Here is a 20,518-nt window from a genome sequence, read left to right as displayed (position 1 = left end):
TCTCTCTCTCTCTCTCTCTCTCTCTCTCCCTCCTGCCCTCCCCCTTTGTCCCGTGGGCTTTAATCTTGCAGGGCCAGAGGGTGAAAGAGAGAGATTGCGTGAGTCAGAGCTGGAACGTGTGGCAGTGTTTTCTGTGACGGTGGTGTATTATGTTATGCAGGAGGTTCAGGATTGTTTAGAGGACTGGGCCGTCAGTCTTTCGGAGCTCAGCACCATGAAGACAGACCTGTCCCAGTACATCCTCACCGATGACGTCCTCCTCCTGCAGGAGCAAGTGGACCATTTGCACTGCCAGTGGGAAGAGCTCTGCCTCAAAGTAAGACACACAAATATCTTTACCTAGACATACCAGAGACTTTTGTATTTTATGCTTTAGACTTTTTGATGAAATAGGAGAAAACAGAGCAAACATAAAGCCTACAGGAATCTTGTGTCTAAACATTGACAGCTCTAATTCATTGAGCTGACTGATAAACCTTACTGTGTGAGAACTGAGAAGTATAAATATTTAACAGCAAAATATAATGAATGAATCTGTATTATATGAATGTAGTTTAAGGTGTAGATACATGGCAACTTCTGCTTTTTTTAAACATTTTTAACGTTTTAAAACACGTTTACCTACAGATATCTAAATGAAGACATTACATTTTTTGTTGTTTTCTAAAGTTAATTATAATTACTACAGAGTAAAACCTAACCTAAACTAAATCTCTATGCCTTAAAGATAACTTATTTATTTATTAATTTTTATTCAAATTATTTATCTAAATTATTAAATATTAATAAAAAAAAATTTCCTTCATTGATTTATTAAACATGTTACTTTTGAGAACATCCTGGATGTCCACAAAGGGATGTTTTGTTATATTTAACTTTTGGAGACAGTTTTGTCTCCAGCTACTGCTAAGTAAACCTACACAGACGACATGCTCAAAGGAATTCCAACTATTTTAAATACAATGTTAGCACACCATCACTACCCAAGAAACAGATGTGAGGATTTTTAAAAAAAAAATTTATCAGTGCTCATTGATTCAGCTGGAGTCATTGTTCCTGTGAAGTTCCTTGATGTACAGTATGTTGTTCTGGTGACCATGTATTGATTTAATTTCTGAACCTGTCCATCACTCGCACAATGTCTTGCTGCGGTTTTTAATGAATATGGTGCTGGATCAGTCAGCTGGAGTCTCCTGGGGTCATGTTTTGGGGGTCTGGTGTGAGTTTTGGGGTGGGTGGGGGTCTTTGACAGTGGAATGAGAGAGCAGATGGTATAGAGTGAAGGACACAGAAAAAAGACACACAGAAATTAATAGAAGCAGGAGTCTTTAGCTCTTTGTTTTGGAAATCACTCCCAGTGTGTGTGTGTCACACGCCGGAGTGTGAGTGTGTCTGTAGGGGGGGTGTGGAAGTGTTGCCTAGTAACAGTGAAGTCCACATGTGGCAGCTGTTGAGTTAGTTTGGATTTTAAAACTTTTGAGTAACAAAGTTCATAAAGATGTTTTGGCTAGTGATCTTTAAATATGGAAAGAAATTGTTTTGCATAAATTTTTTTATAATTGATTGACATAATTGTAATGATTTTAATTAAGTACATTTGTCCCAGAAATTGTTACCACAATATGCACATTTTAATTTTTATTTTTTTTTAATTTTTGTAATTCCCTGTATTCGCAGTGTTGATTCATTAGATTTTATTAATGTCCATTACTGTGATACAGTATTTTTTATTGTAATACAGTAAAAATAGCTGTAATACATTATTTTTTAAAATCAGTATAAAGGCAGTACAACGAGACTTCCATAATTAATACAACTATATTTTTAAAACAAATTTATTTACAAAATTATAGTATTCAGAATTGTTTGTATTCTTAATTGTCAGAATGCGAAAAACATATTGTGTTTTTCTTTAGATTTTGGTGAGAAATATGACCTGCACATCTTTTTGACAGGTTTAGTGAGATTCCCTGTCTTTGTGTGAGCTGCAGTTATGCTGCCATATCTCTTATGTATTTTCTCTCTCTCTCTCTCTCTCTGTAGGTTTCTCTGCGTAAGCAGGAGATTGCTGATCGGCTGAATGCCTGGATCATTTTTAATGAGAAGAATCGGGAGCTGTGTGAATGGCTGACACAGATGGAAAACAAGGTGGCACACAGTGCTGAGCTGAGCATCGAGGAGATGGTGGAGAAACTCAAGAAGGTGAGACAAAGGTCTTCACAGAACGAATGTTTATTCCACATTTATTTGCTTGCTATATTTCACCTAATCTTGTAAGCAAGCAAACAACAAGAGTATGACTCTCAAGATATTAATCATTATTACTTTCCGTGCCCTCTTCCACTCAAATATTCACTCTCTTCAGGACTGTATGGAGGAGATCAACCTCTTCAGTGAGAATAAGACGCATCTGAAACAGCTGGGAGAACAACTCATCACTGCTAGCAACAAGACCAAAGAGACAGACATCAATGACAAGATCAAGGACATCAACGACCGCTGGCAGCATCTGTTTGATCACATTGAGGCCAGGTAAGACCTTAGAGTAACCCTGAGCATGGTCATGGTCAAATATACTAAATCAGATGCAATACACAATACTCCTTTATTATAAATGCTGCTAGAATGTGACCATAAAACGGTGACGCATATGTTACTTGAGAACTTTGCTGGATTTTTACAAGCATTTGGGTCATGGGATATGACCTGCAAAGTACTTTGTAAAATGAATGCATGGCACAGTGATGTTAATCTGACATTGATCCAATTAATCTCAGCCACACTTTATTTAACAGACAGGAAGTGCAGTTTGTCACATTCAATGAAGTGTAAACATCAGCTCCACTGAGTCAGAAACTGCAAGAGAGAGAGATTTAAATGTAGACGTGCACGTGGAGTCAGTCCAGATGGGTGTTATCTGGGTGGAGCGTATGAAGGGGGTTGGTTTGTCCTGCTCTTCACTTGATTGACAGCTCTTTGATTAGACAGACGGTGGCTGTAGCTTCATGATACATTGATGGCCAGCTTGTTGACTTCTTGTCTTCAAGTCTGCTTTTCTTTTCTGCATTTTCTCTGGTCTTCGGTTATGGATCTCTGGAATAAGTGCATTCAAAGCATCTATATTTATTGTTTGTTCATGTTAAGGCAACATGCTGACCTATATCATGTTCCATATTACTCAAAGAGATTGAGATTAGACCTTATCTATCATTCAACTGCACTCTAAAAAAATAAAGGTTTTCACAGGGATGGCATGGAAGAACCATTTTCGGATCCCCAAAGAACATTTAGTAAACAATTTAGTGAAATGAAACATAATTTTTTTTAACAAAAGGCACATTTCAATAATCTAAAGAAACTTTTTCCACTATAAAGAACCTTTTGTGCACTGGAAAGTTCCATGGACTTTGAAAGTTCTTCTTTGAACCATTAATGTCAGTAAAGAACCTTTATTTTTAAGACTGTACATTTCAAAATTCGAAATACAACTGAAACATTGCGACAGTAAACATCAGCTGGTGGAATGCCATTTAATGTAATTGTGTTGCTTAAACAAGCTTCTTAAGAGGTTATGAAGGTTATAAGGGAAAGAAGCTGGTGGCCTGTTGCACTCTTCACCTGCAGATTCCTCTTACCTCATCACAGCAAATAAATTCACCTGTAGAGCTATAGAGCTTCACATCTGCAGTCGAGCAAAAATCTCGGCATTCACACTGTGACAGTAATTAAAATTCTGTAGGTAGCCGAGTCTCAAAAACTGGCTGCCTTATTGTGTTAGTAGCATGTTTGCGTGTTTTAATCTGCTTTGCAAACAGGTGTGCAGACAAATTATGCCTTGCTACAGACATTTCTATCATAGTTCACAGCTGAGCAGATTCCTGAGTGTCTATAAGCAATTTAAATGTTAACTGGCTCTGTGCCACTAATGTCAAGGTTTTAGAGCTAACACTGGCTGTGCAGGTGCCTGTTGACACTAAATGTAGCTTTGTGGATCAGTGGGTAACCAGGCACGAGACCTGTCTGTTTGTCGGCTGTCACCTTGAGCTGGAGCTTTACACCTGTCAGTATTCCTTTTCATCAATCACTGAGACTCCATGAGCACGAGTTTAACCAAAACACATGCAGTCAGCTGTTTGTTATCCAAAAATAAACACCTTCAGGATGATACAAGATCACCCTGTCAGGGATAATGATCCAACTGACTGGCCATTATATATTTTTCTTAACTATTCCTTTAAATTCACCTTTGTGTACATAAAGAGAGTGTTTTAGTGATGGGTTGAGCTTGTGTCGAGAATGCTGTTGAAGTCAGTGTCTCTGTGTTCGAGGTCAAAGTTCACAAGCATGACTCCAGCATGCCTCGGCCTGTCTCGGCTGGTCGCTCTGTTTTCATTGTCACTATCAAATGTTTAGAGATTATTTGTCATTTGAATTTAGACCATCTGAAGAGATATGTTAATATACTCTATACACTACCATTACTTACTAAGTTTGGGGTCACTAAGATTTATAATATTACAATATCAAATAAATACTGTTCTTTTGAACTTTCTATTCAGATCCTGAAAAGAAATATATATAAGAATCCTGAAAGAAATATATCACAGTTTCCACACAAAGAAGCAGCACAATCGTATTCAACACTGAAAATAATAATAAATGTTTCTTGAGCACCAAATCAGCATACTAGATTCTGAAGAATCATGTGACACTGAAGACTGAAGTAATGGCTGCTGAAAATTCAGCTTTGCCATGACAGAAATAAATCCATATACATTAAAGTATAGTATTTAAATAGTTATTTGTAATAATATTTTACTGTAACACATAAATGTAGCCTTGGCTGAGTATAAGTGACTTCTTTCAAAGGCATTTAAAAAAAATCTTATCAACCCTAAATTTTATAATGGCAGTTTATGTGTACATATTTGTGTGTCACTCATACAACTTGCAAATGGGAGTGTGTGATTGAGACAAGTCTCTAAGCAGGATTATAGAAGTTTACATAGACACGTCCGACTCTTTTGTCAGCTAAAAGCACAGCAGAGTTCACCCTCACAGCATCTGCACACGCGGGAGCTGCTGTCTGCTGGCACAGGCCTTTGTGTCCACTCGCCATCCCATAAGTCTTCTGTCTACACTTATTGTGTCTCTCGGCCAATCAGCATCAAGGCTCTGTCTTTCTGCTCTTCTGCTATTTGCTGAGTGATGGCAGCCATTGTATTATTGAACCCTTGGTATCTTACAAAACCCTGCTCACTATTGCTGGACAAAGGGCCAACATGGGACAGATGTTATGTTGAAAACAGCCCCGCTAAACACACACACACACATAAATTATATTGAAGATTCCCATTCAGGAAAGTTCATTAAAATTCTCTACTCACTTTTTTAAGGACCATTTTACACTCCTTTGTGGGATGTTGACCAAAGTGCTTGAATGAGGAAATTTGTTTTCCAGTTTCCACTCAGAAGTTTAGACATCTGTAGCTGGAAGTGCTTCTATGGCAACAAGTTTGCAATAAGCTTATTTTAGGGTGTGTGACAGCCTCTTTGTGTATGTGCAGTTTTGTGTGTCTCCTCACAAATAATATTCCACGTTTTAACAATCTTTATCCACCATGACTATCATCCTGAATGGATATCAAATACTGACTAACCGTGAAGTGGGACGATTTAATTAAACCCTTCAGAGAGCTGAAGTGTGCTCTGAATCTTCCCAACACCAGTGAATTACCCTATTCTAAAGACTGAAAGCCTTTGACAAGCAGCTCTGCCTATGTGAGGCCCACCAACGCGGTTCCCTGTGGCCCAGATTTCTCAGCTCATTTAGCTGAACTGCTTGAAATTAAGCATGCTGGAGAAGTATGAATCTGAATCAATTATTACAAATTAATTATATTTTAATATGAGTGGTACTTGCCTGTGCAAAACATGTTGCTAAGATGCAAGAAGTGTCCCAAATGATGCATTATATGCTACACACTTATACTATGCATTGTGTACTCTACCATCTGTGTATGAATTTTATAATGCCATTTTGTCATCCAGCATAAGATTCAGACAGCCCCTCTCTTTCAACTACGTAAGGAAAGCTGATGACTCTGAGTGTGTGAAGTGTCCGACATTCCACATTTCATTTTATTTATTTATTTATTTTCCCAGTTAAGTGCATCATCTTGATATTTGAAGTGCAGTATTACTTGTTGGAATTTTTTACTGTGAACACAATACTCACTATTTAAACTACAAAATGGCACAGAATAGTGCAAAAGTACACCTAGTTTATTACTACTGTATGCAGTTTCTCTGAGTGTTTTTTTAGCATGTTGCTATGTGGTTGCTACTGTTGCTAGGGTGTTCTGTGTTGTGTGTTGAAGGTTTTTCTATGTCTTGTTTCTACAGGTGCATCTCAATAAATTAGAAGACAAACTGATCACCTCCATGCCACGCCGAATTGAGGCAGTAATTACTACCTGTTTGCTGCATGCTAGTTTTATACATTCAGGCTCACCCTGTACACCCATAATGCCACATACATATCCACACCTACTCATAATTATGTCTCAGCATTTAATAATGAGGTTGTCTAAAATGTCTCTTTGAGGGTAACTGAAATTACGAATGTAAGGGAAAAGATGAATTTTTTATAATAACCAAAGCTTTTTGTTTGACATTTGATATATAAGTATCATTGGGTTGCCTTTGTGCATTACCTACAATCATGCTTGCTACTTTAACCAGTCTAGACAATTTCGCTTTACATTTAATAGTCCGATTTTTGTATCACATATTCATAATAAAAGGCATAAAACTTTCCACAAGATTCCTGTAACCATCTCTAAAATATGTTTGCTCGTGCCAAAATGCTGTAGCCTCTGAATAAGATGCAGTCTGTGATATGACAGTCTATAAGTATTCCTAAATATTTACAATTGCTGGCTGTATTTGTAATGCAGTTGAAGAAAGTGATGGGAACATGGAGTATCTTCACCATCTCCACTGTAAATGACACATCTCATGGCCATTCAGTGAGAGGGAGAGAGAGGGGGGTTGAATATGACAGAGGGACTGGAGGGTGGGAGTATACAGCAGCTCACGGTCTGTGAGAGGAGTGTGTGTGAGATCAGCCACAAGACAGACATGTTAACGCTAACACGAGAGAGCCATGGAGCCTCATCAGTCTGCGAGTAAGTATTTGCTAATTGCACACACACACGGGGTTTTCATATAAGCTCATATAATCATATATGCGCGCGTGTGTGTGTGTGTGTGTGTGTGTGTGTGTGTGTGTGTGTGTGTGTGTGAGAGAGAGAGAGAGAGAGAGAGAGAGAGAGAGAAAGGATATGGGCAGTGCTTTTGTCAGTGTGTGTGTTCAGTGGCTAACACTAGCTTCAGTGCTGGACTGACCAGATTCTGCTTTGCATGGAAACACGCTTGTTTCTAGGGAGGACATGCATGCTGGCGATGTGCAGATGGTGCATTTTCTCAATTCTAAACAGATATGCACCAAAAACAGGCTGCGAAGATGCATGCATCTGGAATCATGCATTACTAATGTTTTATTTATAAAGTATATCTTTCTAAATCCTCTCATCTTTTAAGGCTTTTATGTTTATATTGATGTGATACAGAGGACATCTTGTTTCATTGCCTTATTTCATTGCACCAAATATTATGAGTGACTGCATGTTATTTTATTTAAGTGTTTTCTCTTCAGTTTGTTTGTGATAATGCAAATAGTACTTGTGTTTGTCACAATAAGAATAAACCCTCTGATACGAACACCAAACACTTCAATGCATTGCTGTCACGTGCAGTTGAGTTGTATGATGTCACTTCTTCCACATCAGCACTTGGGTTTGTTTTGGTCAGACCTCCATTGGAAATGTCACATGACTATAAGAAGGAATGCCCCCATCCTCTTAGTCACATGACGTCACTCTTAGAGTGGGGTGAAACCCATCTACATGCTCAGATAGTCCTAACACTGAGTGTTCTGGTGTGGGTTGAATAGAGTGCGACAGATGGACCTGACGTGGGTCATTGCACACTCAGACCTAATAAGAAGCCTTTTGTCCTGTATTGTGTCTTTGTAAACCTCAGCTGGCAGGCTTGCTGTATAGGAATGGCACTAGGTCAAGGAATGTTAGCTTTTTATGTGAACATAAAAAGACAGACCATGTTTTGGTAAAACTGTGTTTCATATCAACAATATTTCAACTTATTTTTTTAAATAATCATTTTTAACTGCAGGAATTGCTTTAGCAAAGACTTTTTTCCCCTATGTGGAAAATACATGGGAAAATGGGAAAAAGGACACTAAACAAGTGGACAGACACTGTTGCACTCTATAGAAGAAATGATGATTGTGATTGACTACTTTGTTACTGGAAAGCAAATGTCCAACCTATCAAAACTCTTAACTACTGTGAAGTGATACACACTATGTGATACACAAAAGTTGTTAGAATAGTTTATTTCACTCTTTATTTAGAATATGATAGTTTGTAAGTAATGTAATAATTCATATTTTTATGATTGAAATACTGAGAATTCAAAGTCGGGGTCTAGAATAAGTGTAAAAAAAAAAAAAAAAAAAGATGTTCTGTTTTAAAAAGTTTTCTTTTTATGGTGTAAAAGCCAAATGTGACTTTGAGCAACTCGAGTTCAAGTCCCAGCTTAAGGTCCTGTCCCAATCTTGTACCTCTCTCTCTTATTGCTTCCAGTCTCCTCTTACACTGTTCTATTGAATACCAGCAACAACAAAAAAAAGATATTGACAGACTGACTGATTGTATTTCAGGGTGAGGAAGCTGAAGGAGACGCTGGTGACAGTGCAGCAGCTGGATAAGAACATGAGTAATCTCCGTACCTGGCTTTCTCGCGTCGAGGGTAAGCTGGCCAAACCCATCATCTACAGCGTCTGCCACAGTGATGAGATACAGCGCAAACTAGCAGAGCATCAGGTAATCTGTGCATTCAATAACAAAACCACTATACGAAACTATGTTTCAAGTACTTATTGTATGCCTTCAAAAAGCACAATGCGTTATGAAGCAGATTTATCTAAACACCAATGCTTATAGGGTGTGTTCATAGCTTTCAGTCACGTGACCGGCTCAAAGACTTGGAGGGCAAAACATCCATAGAACTGCAGCACAAGTCTATCAATTTTACATATGTTTCACAGCCGCAAATATTTAGATCACCTCTCAAAAGAATAAAACAAAGGTATGTGAACAAAATGCAAGTTTTTTTTGGCCATTTGCAATTCATATTAAGCACCCGCGGCTATATTTTAATCATTAAACAGTGCAACAAAACGTTGTAAAAACACTTAAAGTGCCTTAATATATTTAAAACAGTAATGTTAAAATATCAAATTCAGTAATCTCTATATTAATGATGCATAGTTTACATAGGCAAGCAGATGAGGCTGGAATATGATCGCAGTCCGCTTAACGGTTCAGTGTTTTCCTTCTAATGGTTTTCTATGGGAAACCATTTAACGTGAAGCTTTGCACATTGCGTTTATATTCTGGCTTCATCTGCTTGCCTGTACAAAATATACATCATCAATAAGGTGTAAACTGAATTTCGCCTTTTAATATCTGTTTTTTACTACATTACTACTCAATGCAAACTGCATAAAAATAACTGGCGGTCAGTTGAGCAAAGCTTCGTTTTGCCCTCCAGGTGGGTGTTCCTATAAGTGTGACGTCACGTGAAAACTATCAATAGGTAAAGAGGGCCACTAAAGCCTGTTCATCTTTACCCTTAAGTGTATATTCCTCCATTTTTTTAAATGAACATGACGTTTCTTCTAATGTGGGGTGGCTTTTTGCAATATTTTGATGTCTTAGCAATGTCATCTTTCTTAAACGACTGATAATTTGATGAGTTTTTTGGTATACGTTAGTCTTAGGCCCATTCACACCAAGAATGCTTAAGCTCTTTAAATCAGGATGGATTTTGAAATTACTTCCAACGTTATGGTTATAGTTGTGGTGTGGACTTTCTTATTCTCATAAAATTAGAATGATTATTAGAACTTTATTGTTATCGACCTTAGTGTGAACGGGCCTTTAGAGTGTGATTTTGTTGGTCTCCACTAGGACTTGCAGAGAGACATCGAACAGCACACAGAGGGTGTGGCATCTGTTCTGACCCTGTGTGATGTTTTGCTGCATGATGCGGATGCTTGTGGCAGCGATGGAGAGAACGACTCCATTCAGCAGACCACTCTCAGCCTGGACCGCCGCTGGAGGAACATATGTGCCATGTCTATGGAGAGGAGAATGAGGTCAATACAAACACCTATATTAGCATGTTTGGCGGCATCAGTGTCACTCTTTTTTTTTTTCTCTGACCACTGTACTCTATACTGTCCCCTGCAGGATTGAGGAGACATGGCGTCTGTGGTGCAAGTTCCTGGATGACTATTCACGCTTCGAAGAGTGGCTGAGCACGGCAGAACGTACAGCAGCCAACCCTGCCACCAAAGATGTACTCTACACCTGTGCTAAAGAGGAACTCAAAAAGTTTGAGGTTTAGATCTTTTTAATCCTTTTTAAGGATTTTTTCACTAATAGTAGCTTGTTCATCATCTCAGTAATAGCATAAAAGAACCGTTTTTGGTTCCTCGAAGAACCTTTCAGTGAACCATTCTTAAAAGAGCCATTTTTTCTTAGTGGAAAGAACATTTTAATATTCAACTATAAAACTTTCCAACTATACAGAACCTAAATAACTTGTTTTTAAGAGTGTAGTGGCTTTTGCATTTGTCTTTATCTAGACATAATCTATTGGACAATTAACACTTTTTTAAAACTTGCACACATGCAGGCATTCCAGCGGCAGGTCCATGAGCGCCTGACACAGCTGGAGCTGGTGAACAAACAATACCGACGTCTGGCACGAGAGAACCGGACAGATGGTGCCAGTAAGCTGAAGCTGATGGTGCATGAGGGAAACCAGCGCTGGGATACGCTACAGAAGAGAGTGGCCGCTGTGCTCCGCAGGTTAAAGGTCAGACTTGGGTCCTACACTACTGTTCAGAAGTCATTAATATATATATATATTTAAATAAATTAATTATTTTATTAAGCCAGAACACAATAAATGCTTCTAAAGTGACAATATAACATTCATAATGTCACAAAAGATTTCTATTTTAAGTAAATGCTGTTTTTTTACTTTCTATTCATTAGAGAATCCTGAAAAATAAAGTTTGAAAGAGTTTAAATAATAATATATAGCAGCAAAATGTTTCTTGAGCCGCAATTCAGCATGTGAGATTGATTTCTGAAAGTTCATGTGACACTGGAGTAATGACTGAAAATTTAGCTTTGCAATCACAGGAATAAATTACATTTTAAAATACATTACAATAGAAAATAGTTTAATCATTTAAAATAGTTATTTTAAATTGTAATAATATTTCACAGTAATATTTTTACTGTATTTTTATTCAAATATATGCAGCATTGGTGAGCATAAGAGACTTCTTGAAAACATAAAAATAAATCTTACTGATCCTAAAGTTTTGAACTGTACTTTTTAATATATATTAAATTCTCAAATACTGACTGGTTTGGAAATGGCACCTAATAAACCTAAAAACCTGTAAGAATGTTCAAATGAATTGCATCTCTGACCTTCAGTTCTTCGTTTCCATGATAACAAAGTATACTTTTTTGGGGCAAAACTCAATTTTCTAAAACGTTACTGAGCTCTAAATGCTTCTCCTCTGTTCAGCACTTCACATCCCAGCGTGAAGACTTTGAAGGAACAAGGGAGGGGATTCTGGTCTGGCTGACTGAAATGGACCTTCAGCTCACCAATGTGGAGCATTTTTCAGAGAGTGATATCCATGAAAAGATGCGTCAACTAAACGTCAGTACCCTCTGATTTTATGTAAAAATTGCTATTGTAACTATTAAACAGTTAAACAGGTTTTATGTAAAAATTGCTTTTGTAACTATTAAACAGTTAAACAGGTTGAATGAGTCTGGTCACACAGTCAGAGTGAAAAATAATTTGTTATTTGATTCCTGCAGGCATTTCAGCAGGAGATCACTCTAAACACAAATAAGATCGATGCTCTGATCGTATTTGGAGAGAACCTGATCCAGAAGAGTGCTCCACTGGACGCTGTACTCATCGAAGATGAACTAGAGGAGCTGCACTCTTACTGCCAGGAAGTGTTTGGCAGAGTCGCCCGATTCCACCACCGTCTTATCAGCAGACGTCCAGTCAGTTTGAAAAACTCATCTCACAAATGCTGAACAATACACTCTTGACTGATTACTAACTTTTACCCTTCCCACTAGGTGCTAGAGGAGGACCGAGAGTTCTCAGACAGAGACACAGATCCGGAGGACTCGGCTGATTTCAGTGGGGTGTGGGAGAGGCAACAGGAGGAGGAAGAGGAGGCTGCTATGAGCTCTGGTGTTTCTCTGACAGTACGCCAGGCCGTATCCCAGCTGTTGCCACCTACTCTGGAGCACTCAGGGCGTGAGACGCCCGTCAGTGTGGATTCAATCCCACTGGAGTGGGACCACACCGTCGATGTGGGAGGATCTTCATCTCCAGAGGATGATGAGGAGTTGACGTTCTACAGCGCCCTATCAGGTACCTCTTTACAGACTGGTCTCTGCTGCTCTGTTAAAGTATATCTAGATCTGTCTGTCTGTTATAGACCGCTCTGTTCGTGTTTCTAGATCTCTCTGTTTGCTATATGCTGTGCTATTATTCTTTGTCTCTTACATGACACTCTTTTAGAGTGCCTAGATCTGCTGCTCTGTTAAAGTCTATGTAGATCTCTTTATGTTATCTGCTGCACTTTTAGGTAAATGTGGGACGCTTGGCACTCTTTAATTGTTGTCCTTTTTCTCTATCAAATATTTTAGTAATCATCATAAATTGTATATCGTTTGAAAGCTAAGAAGCCCAAGATTCATCCTGTGAAAACCATTTTAAAATCGAACATTGCGTTACCATAGAAATGGTACTTTAAAATGTTTTGGCGGTCTCCCACTTAGCGGGCAGTGTCAAGTCATATTACAAAATGCATTACGGTCTTTTACAAACAAAACTTTTTATAATCTTGACAAAAAACATATCATTGGAAAGGTCTGAGTCTTAGGATTACATTTTATTACATTTTTAGGATTACTTCTATTTTGTGTTAGAAGCAATATTGACAGAGAAATGTCAACACATGTGACAGAAAAATGCATTAAAAAAATTCAATGGAGTTTGGATGCACCCGGTGGCTATTTGTGGTATAACGCCCTAAATAAAATCTCACAGAAACCGCAATTGTTTTCATATCAACTTCAAATTTGAAACATAACTTATTTAGACAGAAGGCTTAAATTTTATTGCAATTTTAGAGTAAAACCTGTTGTGTAAAATATTTATTATATATAAAATAAAATAAAATTAGTACAGTGTATTTTCTTTACAATAAATTTAAACTTCTATAACTTTTTGATACTTAAATTTTTTTTTTAAATTCCACTTTTGCCATAAACTGCTGATTATCTTCTTTACAAAGAGACCAACCTTAGGGCTGTATTCCAAAGTGTTCATAAATTACAACAATTTATGTTTGGATAGTGCACATTCATGCCTATTTTAAAAAATGGGGGGTGACAGTTAAGGGGTTAAAGAGAACCTAGATTATCTAGAATAGAGTCATTCTACAATTTAGGGTGCATTTCATGTCCAATTTTCTCGAGTTTTACATGTCCAATATAATGTCATTATATTTTTTCTAAAAACTTTCTATTAATTTTTATATTATTATTGCTTGAAATGGCCTTGATGTCCCTTAAATTATAGTTGTTGCAGTGTCCGTTATTGTGTGATTGGGTTCAAAATAAAGAATAAAAAAAAGTTAGTCACCTTTATCTATATTAAATTTATTTATAAAATCTGAATTATTCAGAAAAAGGGCTTTTTAAATAGTTTGGATTTAATTTTCTTTGAATTGTCGACGTCGATGGCCTCGTGGGCAGCGCTCCGTCATACAGCGCCATTGCGCTTCGGGTGTCACGAGTTTGAGTCCCGGCTCGCGGACCTTTCCCGATCCCATCCCCCTCTCTCTCACCCACTTCACTTCTTGTCGACCTATACTGTCCTATCTAAATAAAGGCATAAAACACCATAAATAAACCTTTAAAAAAAAATTTTTTTTATTTGAATTAAGAAAATGCCTCAACTTGCTAGTAAATTTAACAACCAATTACAGAGAAATTGCAAATAACACATTGAATTAAATATGTATAGTATATGTATAGATAAACTGAAATAGTATTTTTTTAACACTCTAATAATCTTTATTTACAACTTCTGTTTTATTTACAATTTTGTTACATTGTTATATTAAAATGGTGTAATAATAATTAAGATTGGTAACTAGTTGGTGTAAAATGTTACACTGATGAAATATATAAAGAAAGCAATAGTTGTTTTGTTAATAAAGCATATTGGGTAGCACTTTACAATAAGGTTCCATTTGTTAACTCTATTTAATGCATTAACTAACAATGAGCAATACATTTGTTACAGTATTTATTCATCTTTGTTGGCATTAGTTAATAAAAATACAGCTGTTCATTGTTAGTCCATGTTAGCTCAGGTCCATTAAATAACATTAATATAACTTGATTTTAATAATAAATTTAGATTGTTGCTGTGAAATGTTCCCCCAATTATAGAGTGATCCATATGATGAATTAGGTTATCTATGCTCTGTTATTCACTGCTCTGGTAATGTATCTACTGCACATCATCCTATGTCTGCCACTCTTTTATACTGTATCTTGACCTCTCTGTCTGATATTTGACTCTCTGTTAGTCTAGATGTCTGTTATCTGTCTGTTATAGTGTCTCTAGATCTCTGTCTGTCTGCTGCTCTTCTCTTGCAGATGTAGAAGTCACTGAGAGCTCTCAGTTATTTTTTAAAGCTACATCTAAAGCTCTGAAGGCTGTGTCCGGTAGGCATCAGCCTGCTTCATGCTGTCAGCACTCTCGCTGCACATTACATGCGTGCTTTAGCATAAGTGACATGTTTCCTTCCTTAATCTCTAAATATAATAGACATTTTTTGCTTTGTGCTCACTGCCTGGCTGGTTAACAACTTCATCTCTCTAGCAGCTGCCCATGTTCTTGAAATCCCATGATGCTTGTTTTTATGTTTGCCAAGAATCTTCCTCTGAATGTGATTTGCATTACAGATGTTTTTCATAATGCATGTCGGTTTTGCGACCAATTGCATCTTTATTCTTTTTTTGTTTCTGTAGCATGCCTGTGCAACTGAGTGATGACTTTTTGCGTGCTTGTTTTGATTGGTATTAGGAGTTAAAATATCTTGCTCTGTCTCTCGCTTAGGAGGAAGGTCAGTGGTGGAGACGTGGCACTCTCCTGATGCGCCAGACAGGAAGCGAGCGAACAGAGAGATTATACGCAGTCTCACATCCTCACCCACAGACACCAGCGCTCAGTATCACCCACAGGCCTATGTGAGTACTCACACATGCATCACACTCACTAAGCACGCTTTAACATTGGCACACACATATAAACACATTTTGTGTTCTATTTCCTCTCTCTCATCCTTCAGGATAAACTCATGTCTGATTGTGCTGGCAGTATAGACAGTATAAAGCGAGTGAAACTGATTCTGAGCGAGGAAGAACAACTGGACGATCAGGGTTTGACGGTCCTCTCCGCAGCAGATAAGACGGGTACTGCTATATTTGTATTATATACTCACACTTTTACAGACATGTTCATACATCAATTGAGTTTCAGTGACATCTGACCTTTGTCCTCGGATCTGTGGCCTCAGGTGTGATCGAGCGATGGGAGCTCCTGCAGGTGCAGTCGTGCAGCATGCCGCAGGATCTTCAGCAGTGGCACAAACTCAACTCTGACCTCTCTGATGTCATGGCATGGCTGAACGCTGTGATGCCTGAGCTAGAGAAACTTCAAACTCTACAGCCAAAAATCACCATCAGAGACATGGAGAGCAATATCCACAAACTAAAGGTACTGAGAGAGACATTTAAAGAGTGATAGAATCAGACTCAAACAAAGTTAATAAAACAGTAAGCCACTTGAGAGAGTGCATGTATATTAATGTGTGTGTTAATATTAATTTATATGAATATATTTTTAATATATACACTTTTACTCTTTTATAATGGTGTTCTTTTGAACTTTCAATTTATCAAAGAATCCTGAGGGGGAAAAAATGTATCATGGTTTCCACAAAAATATTAAGCAGCTGTTTTCAACATTCATAATAATAAGAAATGTTTCTTGAGCAGCAAATCAGCATATTAGAATACTTTCTGAAGGATCATGTGACACTGAAGACTGCTGAGCATTCAGCTTTGCCATCACAGGAATAATTACATTATAAAATATATTAAAATCGAAAGCATTTTTTTATTGTAATCATTTTTCACAGTATTATTTTTACTGTATTATTAGTCAAATAAATGCAGCTTTGCTGAGCATAAGAAACTTCTTTCAAAAACATTAAAACATTTTGCAGACACCAAATTTGGGAATGGTAGGGTATATTATTTAGGCATATACTGTATAGGTTCATTTTGTCATTTTGTTCTTTCATAAGGACATGCAGAGGATTTTTAACGGCTACAAATCAGTGATGATTGGTGTTAATCTCAGTGGGCGGGGCTTCCAGCATGGAGACAGCACTGAGCTACGAGAACTGCGTGAGAGTCTGCAGTCAGCCAATCAGAAATGGGCACAGGCCTGTGTGGCCCTGGACAGCTGGGAACACCGACTGCATCAAGCACTCATGGAGTGTCAGGTGAGGAAAAACAAGCTTGCAAAGTGACACTGATACCAGAGTTCAGACAACACAGCAAAGTACCATGAGTGTTGTTTTGTTTTGTTGTGCAACTGCAACACAACGTGTTTAGGAAGCACATGTCTGTGCACTCACAAACATTTGCACTTGTTACTTTTTGTGAAAAAGGTTTTAGAAATGTTGGGTACATGTTCTTGGAGCTACAGTATACCATGACAGAGATGTATCAAAGGTCTAAAATGCCATTTAATTAAAAAAAGGGGGGGTATTCTCAGGGCCTATTTTTAAAAAAAATTCAGTAACTTCCATTTTTTTCAGTAACTTCCTGAAGGGCTTTTGTAAAGGTCCTGATATAGTGAAGCCTAAATCAAACACACACGCACCATTTAATGAAGAGAAACTGAGACTCATCTGTGTATTCCATTTTCTTTTTTCACAGGAGTTTCACGAGACTCTTCACTCTCTGCTGCTGTGGTTAGCTAAAGCAGAAAGCCAGCGCTACATGGTCAACATCCATGACCAAAACACAGACCTCAACATCCTGCAAGAGCATCAAGACACACTTAAGGTAAGAATAGTGTGTTTACGATATCTAAACATGTCCCCACAAAAATAATGATATTTGATGAAAAAATCCGTTAAATCCATTTTAATAATAGCAATAACTGTTAAGTTGATAAAGTTGTTGTCTGTGCGTAATAGGCTGTTCAACAGGACTTACAGTCTCGTGAGAGGGAGGTGTTCTGCCTGCAGGAGATCTCCTCACAGATCCTGCTACAGGACCATGGAGAAGACACCCTGGAGGCCAAAGAGAAGGTTCACGTCATCAGCAACAAGTTACGACTGCTGATCAGACAAATCACACACGACCTGCACACACTGCAAAGCAGACTGGTAAGTTTCATTCAGTCTCACACACTCAAGCACTCTTCAGGCCAGGCTGGTTTCACTCTCTCACACTGATGTGTTGATCCCTTCTGTTCTGTCGCAGGACTCTTCAGGTCCAGATGTGGGCAGAACAGCACCAACACAACACCAGGTACAAAAGCGCTCTCTCCATTAACACCCTGTTCAGACTGGAAATTACAAGGATCTGACTTAGTTTCTGGTGAAATAAATTGGTGTTATTTACAGTCTGCTCTTGGGGAGTTAGGTTTTGAAAGTGACAGTAAATGAGGGTTTTCTAAGAATCTCTAGTCTGTTTTTATCATGCTTACTAGATGGTAACAAACACTGAGTTATTTTTCTTCTCTCTCTAGGAAGCCGCAGGAGTTGTTACACAGGGATCTCCCGCGAGTGTCAGGTACACGCTGTTCTATACGTGTATATATATATATATATATATATGTTACTATGTGTTCAGTTGTGTGATTTTATAACCTAGCTGAGGTCGATGTCTTCTAGTACTCTCTTCACACTCTCTAGTTCTTCTCACTTTCACACATCTGCTCCGCTTTCACCATGTTTTTGAGAAAAAGTCTCTTATGCTTAAGGCTGCATTTATTTAATCAAAAATACAGTAAAACAGTAATATTGTGAAATATAATTGCAGTTTAAAATACTATTTATACTATTATAATATATTTTTAAAGGTAATCTATTCCTTTGATGCAAAGCTGATTTTTCAGCAGCCATTACTCCAGTCTTCAGTGTGACATGATCCTTCAGAAATCATTCTAATATGCTGATATAGTGCTCAAGAAATATTTATTATTATTAATGTTAAAAACTGTTGTTCTGCTTAATGTTTTTATGGAAACCGGCTTCTTTGATGAATAAAAAGCTAAAAATAAAAAAAATCGGAATCAGAAAGAGCTTTATTGCCAAGTGTCTTTACACACACAAGGATTTCGTCTTAGTGTCAGGAGCTTCCAGTACAAATTGTAACAATACAAAAGTCTTTACTGTCACTTTTGATCAGATGTATCCAAAACCCAAACTTTTGAGCAGTAGTGTAAAACATCTACCCTTCCTAACTGTCTTTTCTGCAGGGCTGACATGTCTAATTCGTCCCCAGCGAGGCCGTTCCTATATCGTGTCCTGCGAGCGGCTTTCCCCCTCCACATCCTCTTCCTGCTGCTGCTGGTTGTGGCGTGTCTGGTGCCTCTCTCAGAGGACGACTACAGCTGCACTCTCTCCAACAACTTTGCCCGATCCTTTTACCCCATGCTCCTCTACACCAACGGACCCCCACCCACATGAAAATGACACACACAGCCACAGCTGAATCACTAGAGGAAATAGGATGTAGTCCAAACCTCGTGGTTAACTCTCCTGAAGCAGATCCTGTAGCTGTGTTTAATCTGAGTGAAAGCCCTTGTGTTTGAGATTCAATAGATTTTCCTGCAACAATCAAATCCTGTTCCTGGATCTGAAGTCTGTTACACAGAGGGAGAGGGATTTTTCTCAATCAATCCGAACCTTCTCTTCAGGAACCTTTCCTCATGATGTATATCTTAGAGAATGACAAGGATTCCTCATCAAAGGTGCACTCATTTTCTAACTGTATAGTATGTAGCAGCACATCCATTGAAACATTGAAATACTCCTTCACACAAATGCATTTATTTTTTAAATATGAATGATACGTAATTGAACCTATAGCTCACTCATAGGCTTTGAGTTGGCCTGTATTTTTTAACTAGAAGCCCTGTTTATATGTCTGAGTGACGGGACTTGCTTAAATATCAGTTATGGTCATACAGTGTCAAATTACTTGCAATGATGAATATATTTTATTTGTAGCTCTCTTAGCTGCCATTTCTTGGTCAAAGCCATGGAGGAGAGACACGGAGAGGCATCAGGGTGTGTGCAAATGTAATAGTTCTTTAATTTATTCAGCCTAAAGTTTGGTGGCAGTGTTGATTTCGTGTGTGAATATTGTAAAACTACTGAAATTATTTAATTATAATTGGTAACTGATCTCAGTGGAGATATAAATTATATCTGATTATGTTTTATAGATTATAACTAGAATTTTTCTGGCAGGAAAGTCTGGTGTCCAGATGTGTTTGTGTCTGGTGTGTTTTTTGCTGAATGGTTAAGGTGTCTCATAGAAACACATTTCAGAAGTATCCACATGATTGTATGTGGCTTTTTTAACCTACAGAAAGTTAGTTATGATGATGATGATAATATAGTGAAAAGGCCATTAGTCACTCTTTCACTCATACTAATTGCCAAAGTGTCAGAGACTTTGTTTTATAATTCATTACGGTTACTAAAAGAGTGCTGTTTGTCCTGTTGTTTGTTTAACGTTTTTAATTGAATTGTTATAGTATGGATTACATTATGGGTCTACTGAAATAGACTATGAAATAAATATCCAGTAATCAATCACAGAAAAAACATTTACTTTATTATGAATTTATTTTGCAGCAAACCTTGCACTGCCAGTGTCAAACAATGGTTGAAGAGAATATAAAGTTAGATGTGATGTTTGTTTTGAAGTCAATTTTACTACAAATAAACATGTACAAATATGCAAGTGTTCACTCATTTAATTCCCACATATTTATTTTGCAGCTGTATACAATAAAAATTACTTTAGTTTTGCTACTTCTAGAAACTTACTGTTGTCACTGTATCATCAGTGATGATATTCCTTGCTCAAGGGCACCTCAGTCGTGGTATTGAAGGTGGGAAAGAGCGCTGTACATTCAC

At 37.7% G+C, this 20,518-nt stretch overlaps 1 protein-coding gene across 1 annotated transcript in view; it reads left to right on the top strand.

The window, feature by feature from the left end:
* LOC107553183 (nesprin-2-like) overlaps nucleotides 1-20,311 on the top strand; it is a 91,894-nt gene extending 71,583 nt beyond the window's left edge. The window contains 20 exon segments of the mRNA XM_016235316.1: nucleotides 161-316; nucleotides 2,044-2,202; nucleotides 2,366-2,532; nucleotides 8,807-8,969; nucleotides 10,119-10,306; nucleotides 10,401-10,551; nucleotides 10,849-11,031; nucleotides 11,761-11,898; nucleotides 12,063-12,257; nucleotides 12,336-12,636; nucleotides 14,940-15,008; nucleotides 15,403-15,533; nucleotides 15,635-15,758; nucleotides 15,863-16,062; nucleotides 16,655-16,855; nucleotides 17,295-17,423; nucleotides 17,558-17,749; nucleotides 17,847-17,894; nucleotides 18,115-18,158; nucleotides 18,847-20,311. Coding sequence (XP_016090802.1) covers nucleotides 161-316; nucleotides 2,044-2,202; nucleotides 2,366-2,532; nucleotides 8,807-8,969; nucleotides 10,119-10,306; nucleotides 10,401-10,551; nucleotides 10,849-11,031; nucleotides 11,761-11,898; nucleotides 12,063-12,257; nucleotides 12,336-12,636; nucleotides 14,940-15,008; nucleotides 15,403-15,533; nucleotides 15,635-15,758; nucleotides 15,863-16,062; nucleotides 16,655-16,855; nucleotides 17,295-17,423; nucleotides 17,558-17,749; nucleotides 17,847-17,894; nucleotides 18,115-18,158; nucleotides 18,847-19,057 — 3,150 coding nt within the window. The 3' untranslated portion in view covers nucleotides 19,058-20,311.
* The last annotated feature ends 207 nt before the right edge of the window (nucleotides 20,312-20,518 follow it).

Source organism: Sinocyclocheilus grahami, unplaced genomic scaffold (assembly GCF_001515645.1).
Source record: "Sinocyclocheilus grahami isolate Dianchi unplaced genomic scaffold, SAMN03320097.WGS_v1.1 scaffold466.1, whole genome shotgun sequence".
In the NCBI taxonomy this organism is placed as follows: Eukaryota; Metazoa; Chordata; class Actinopteri; order Cypriniformes; family Cyprinidae; genus Sinocyclocheilus; species Sinocyclocheilus grahami.
This window is presented reverse-complemented; position numbering and strand designations above follow the sequence as displayed.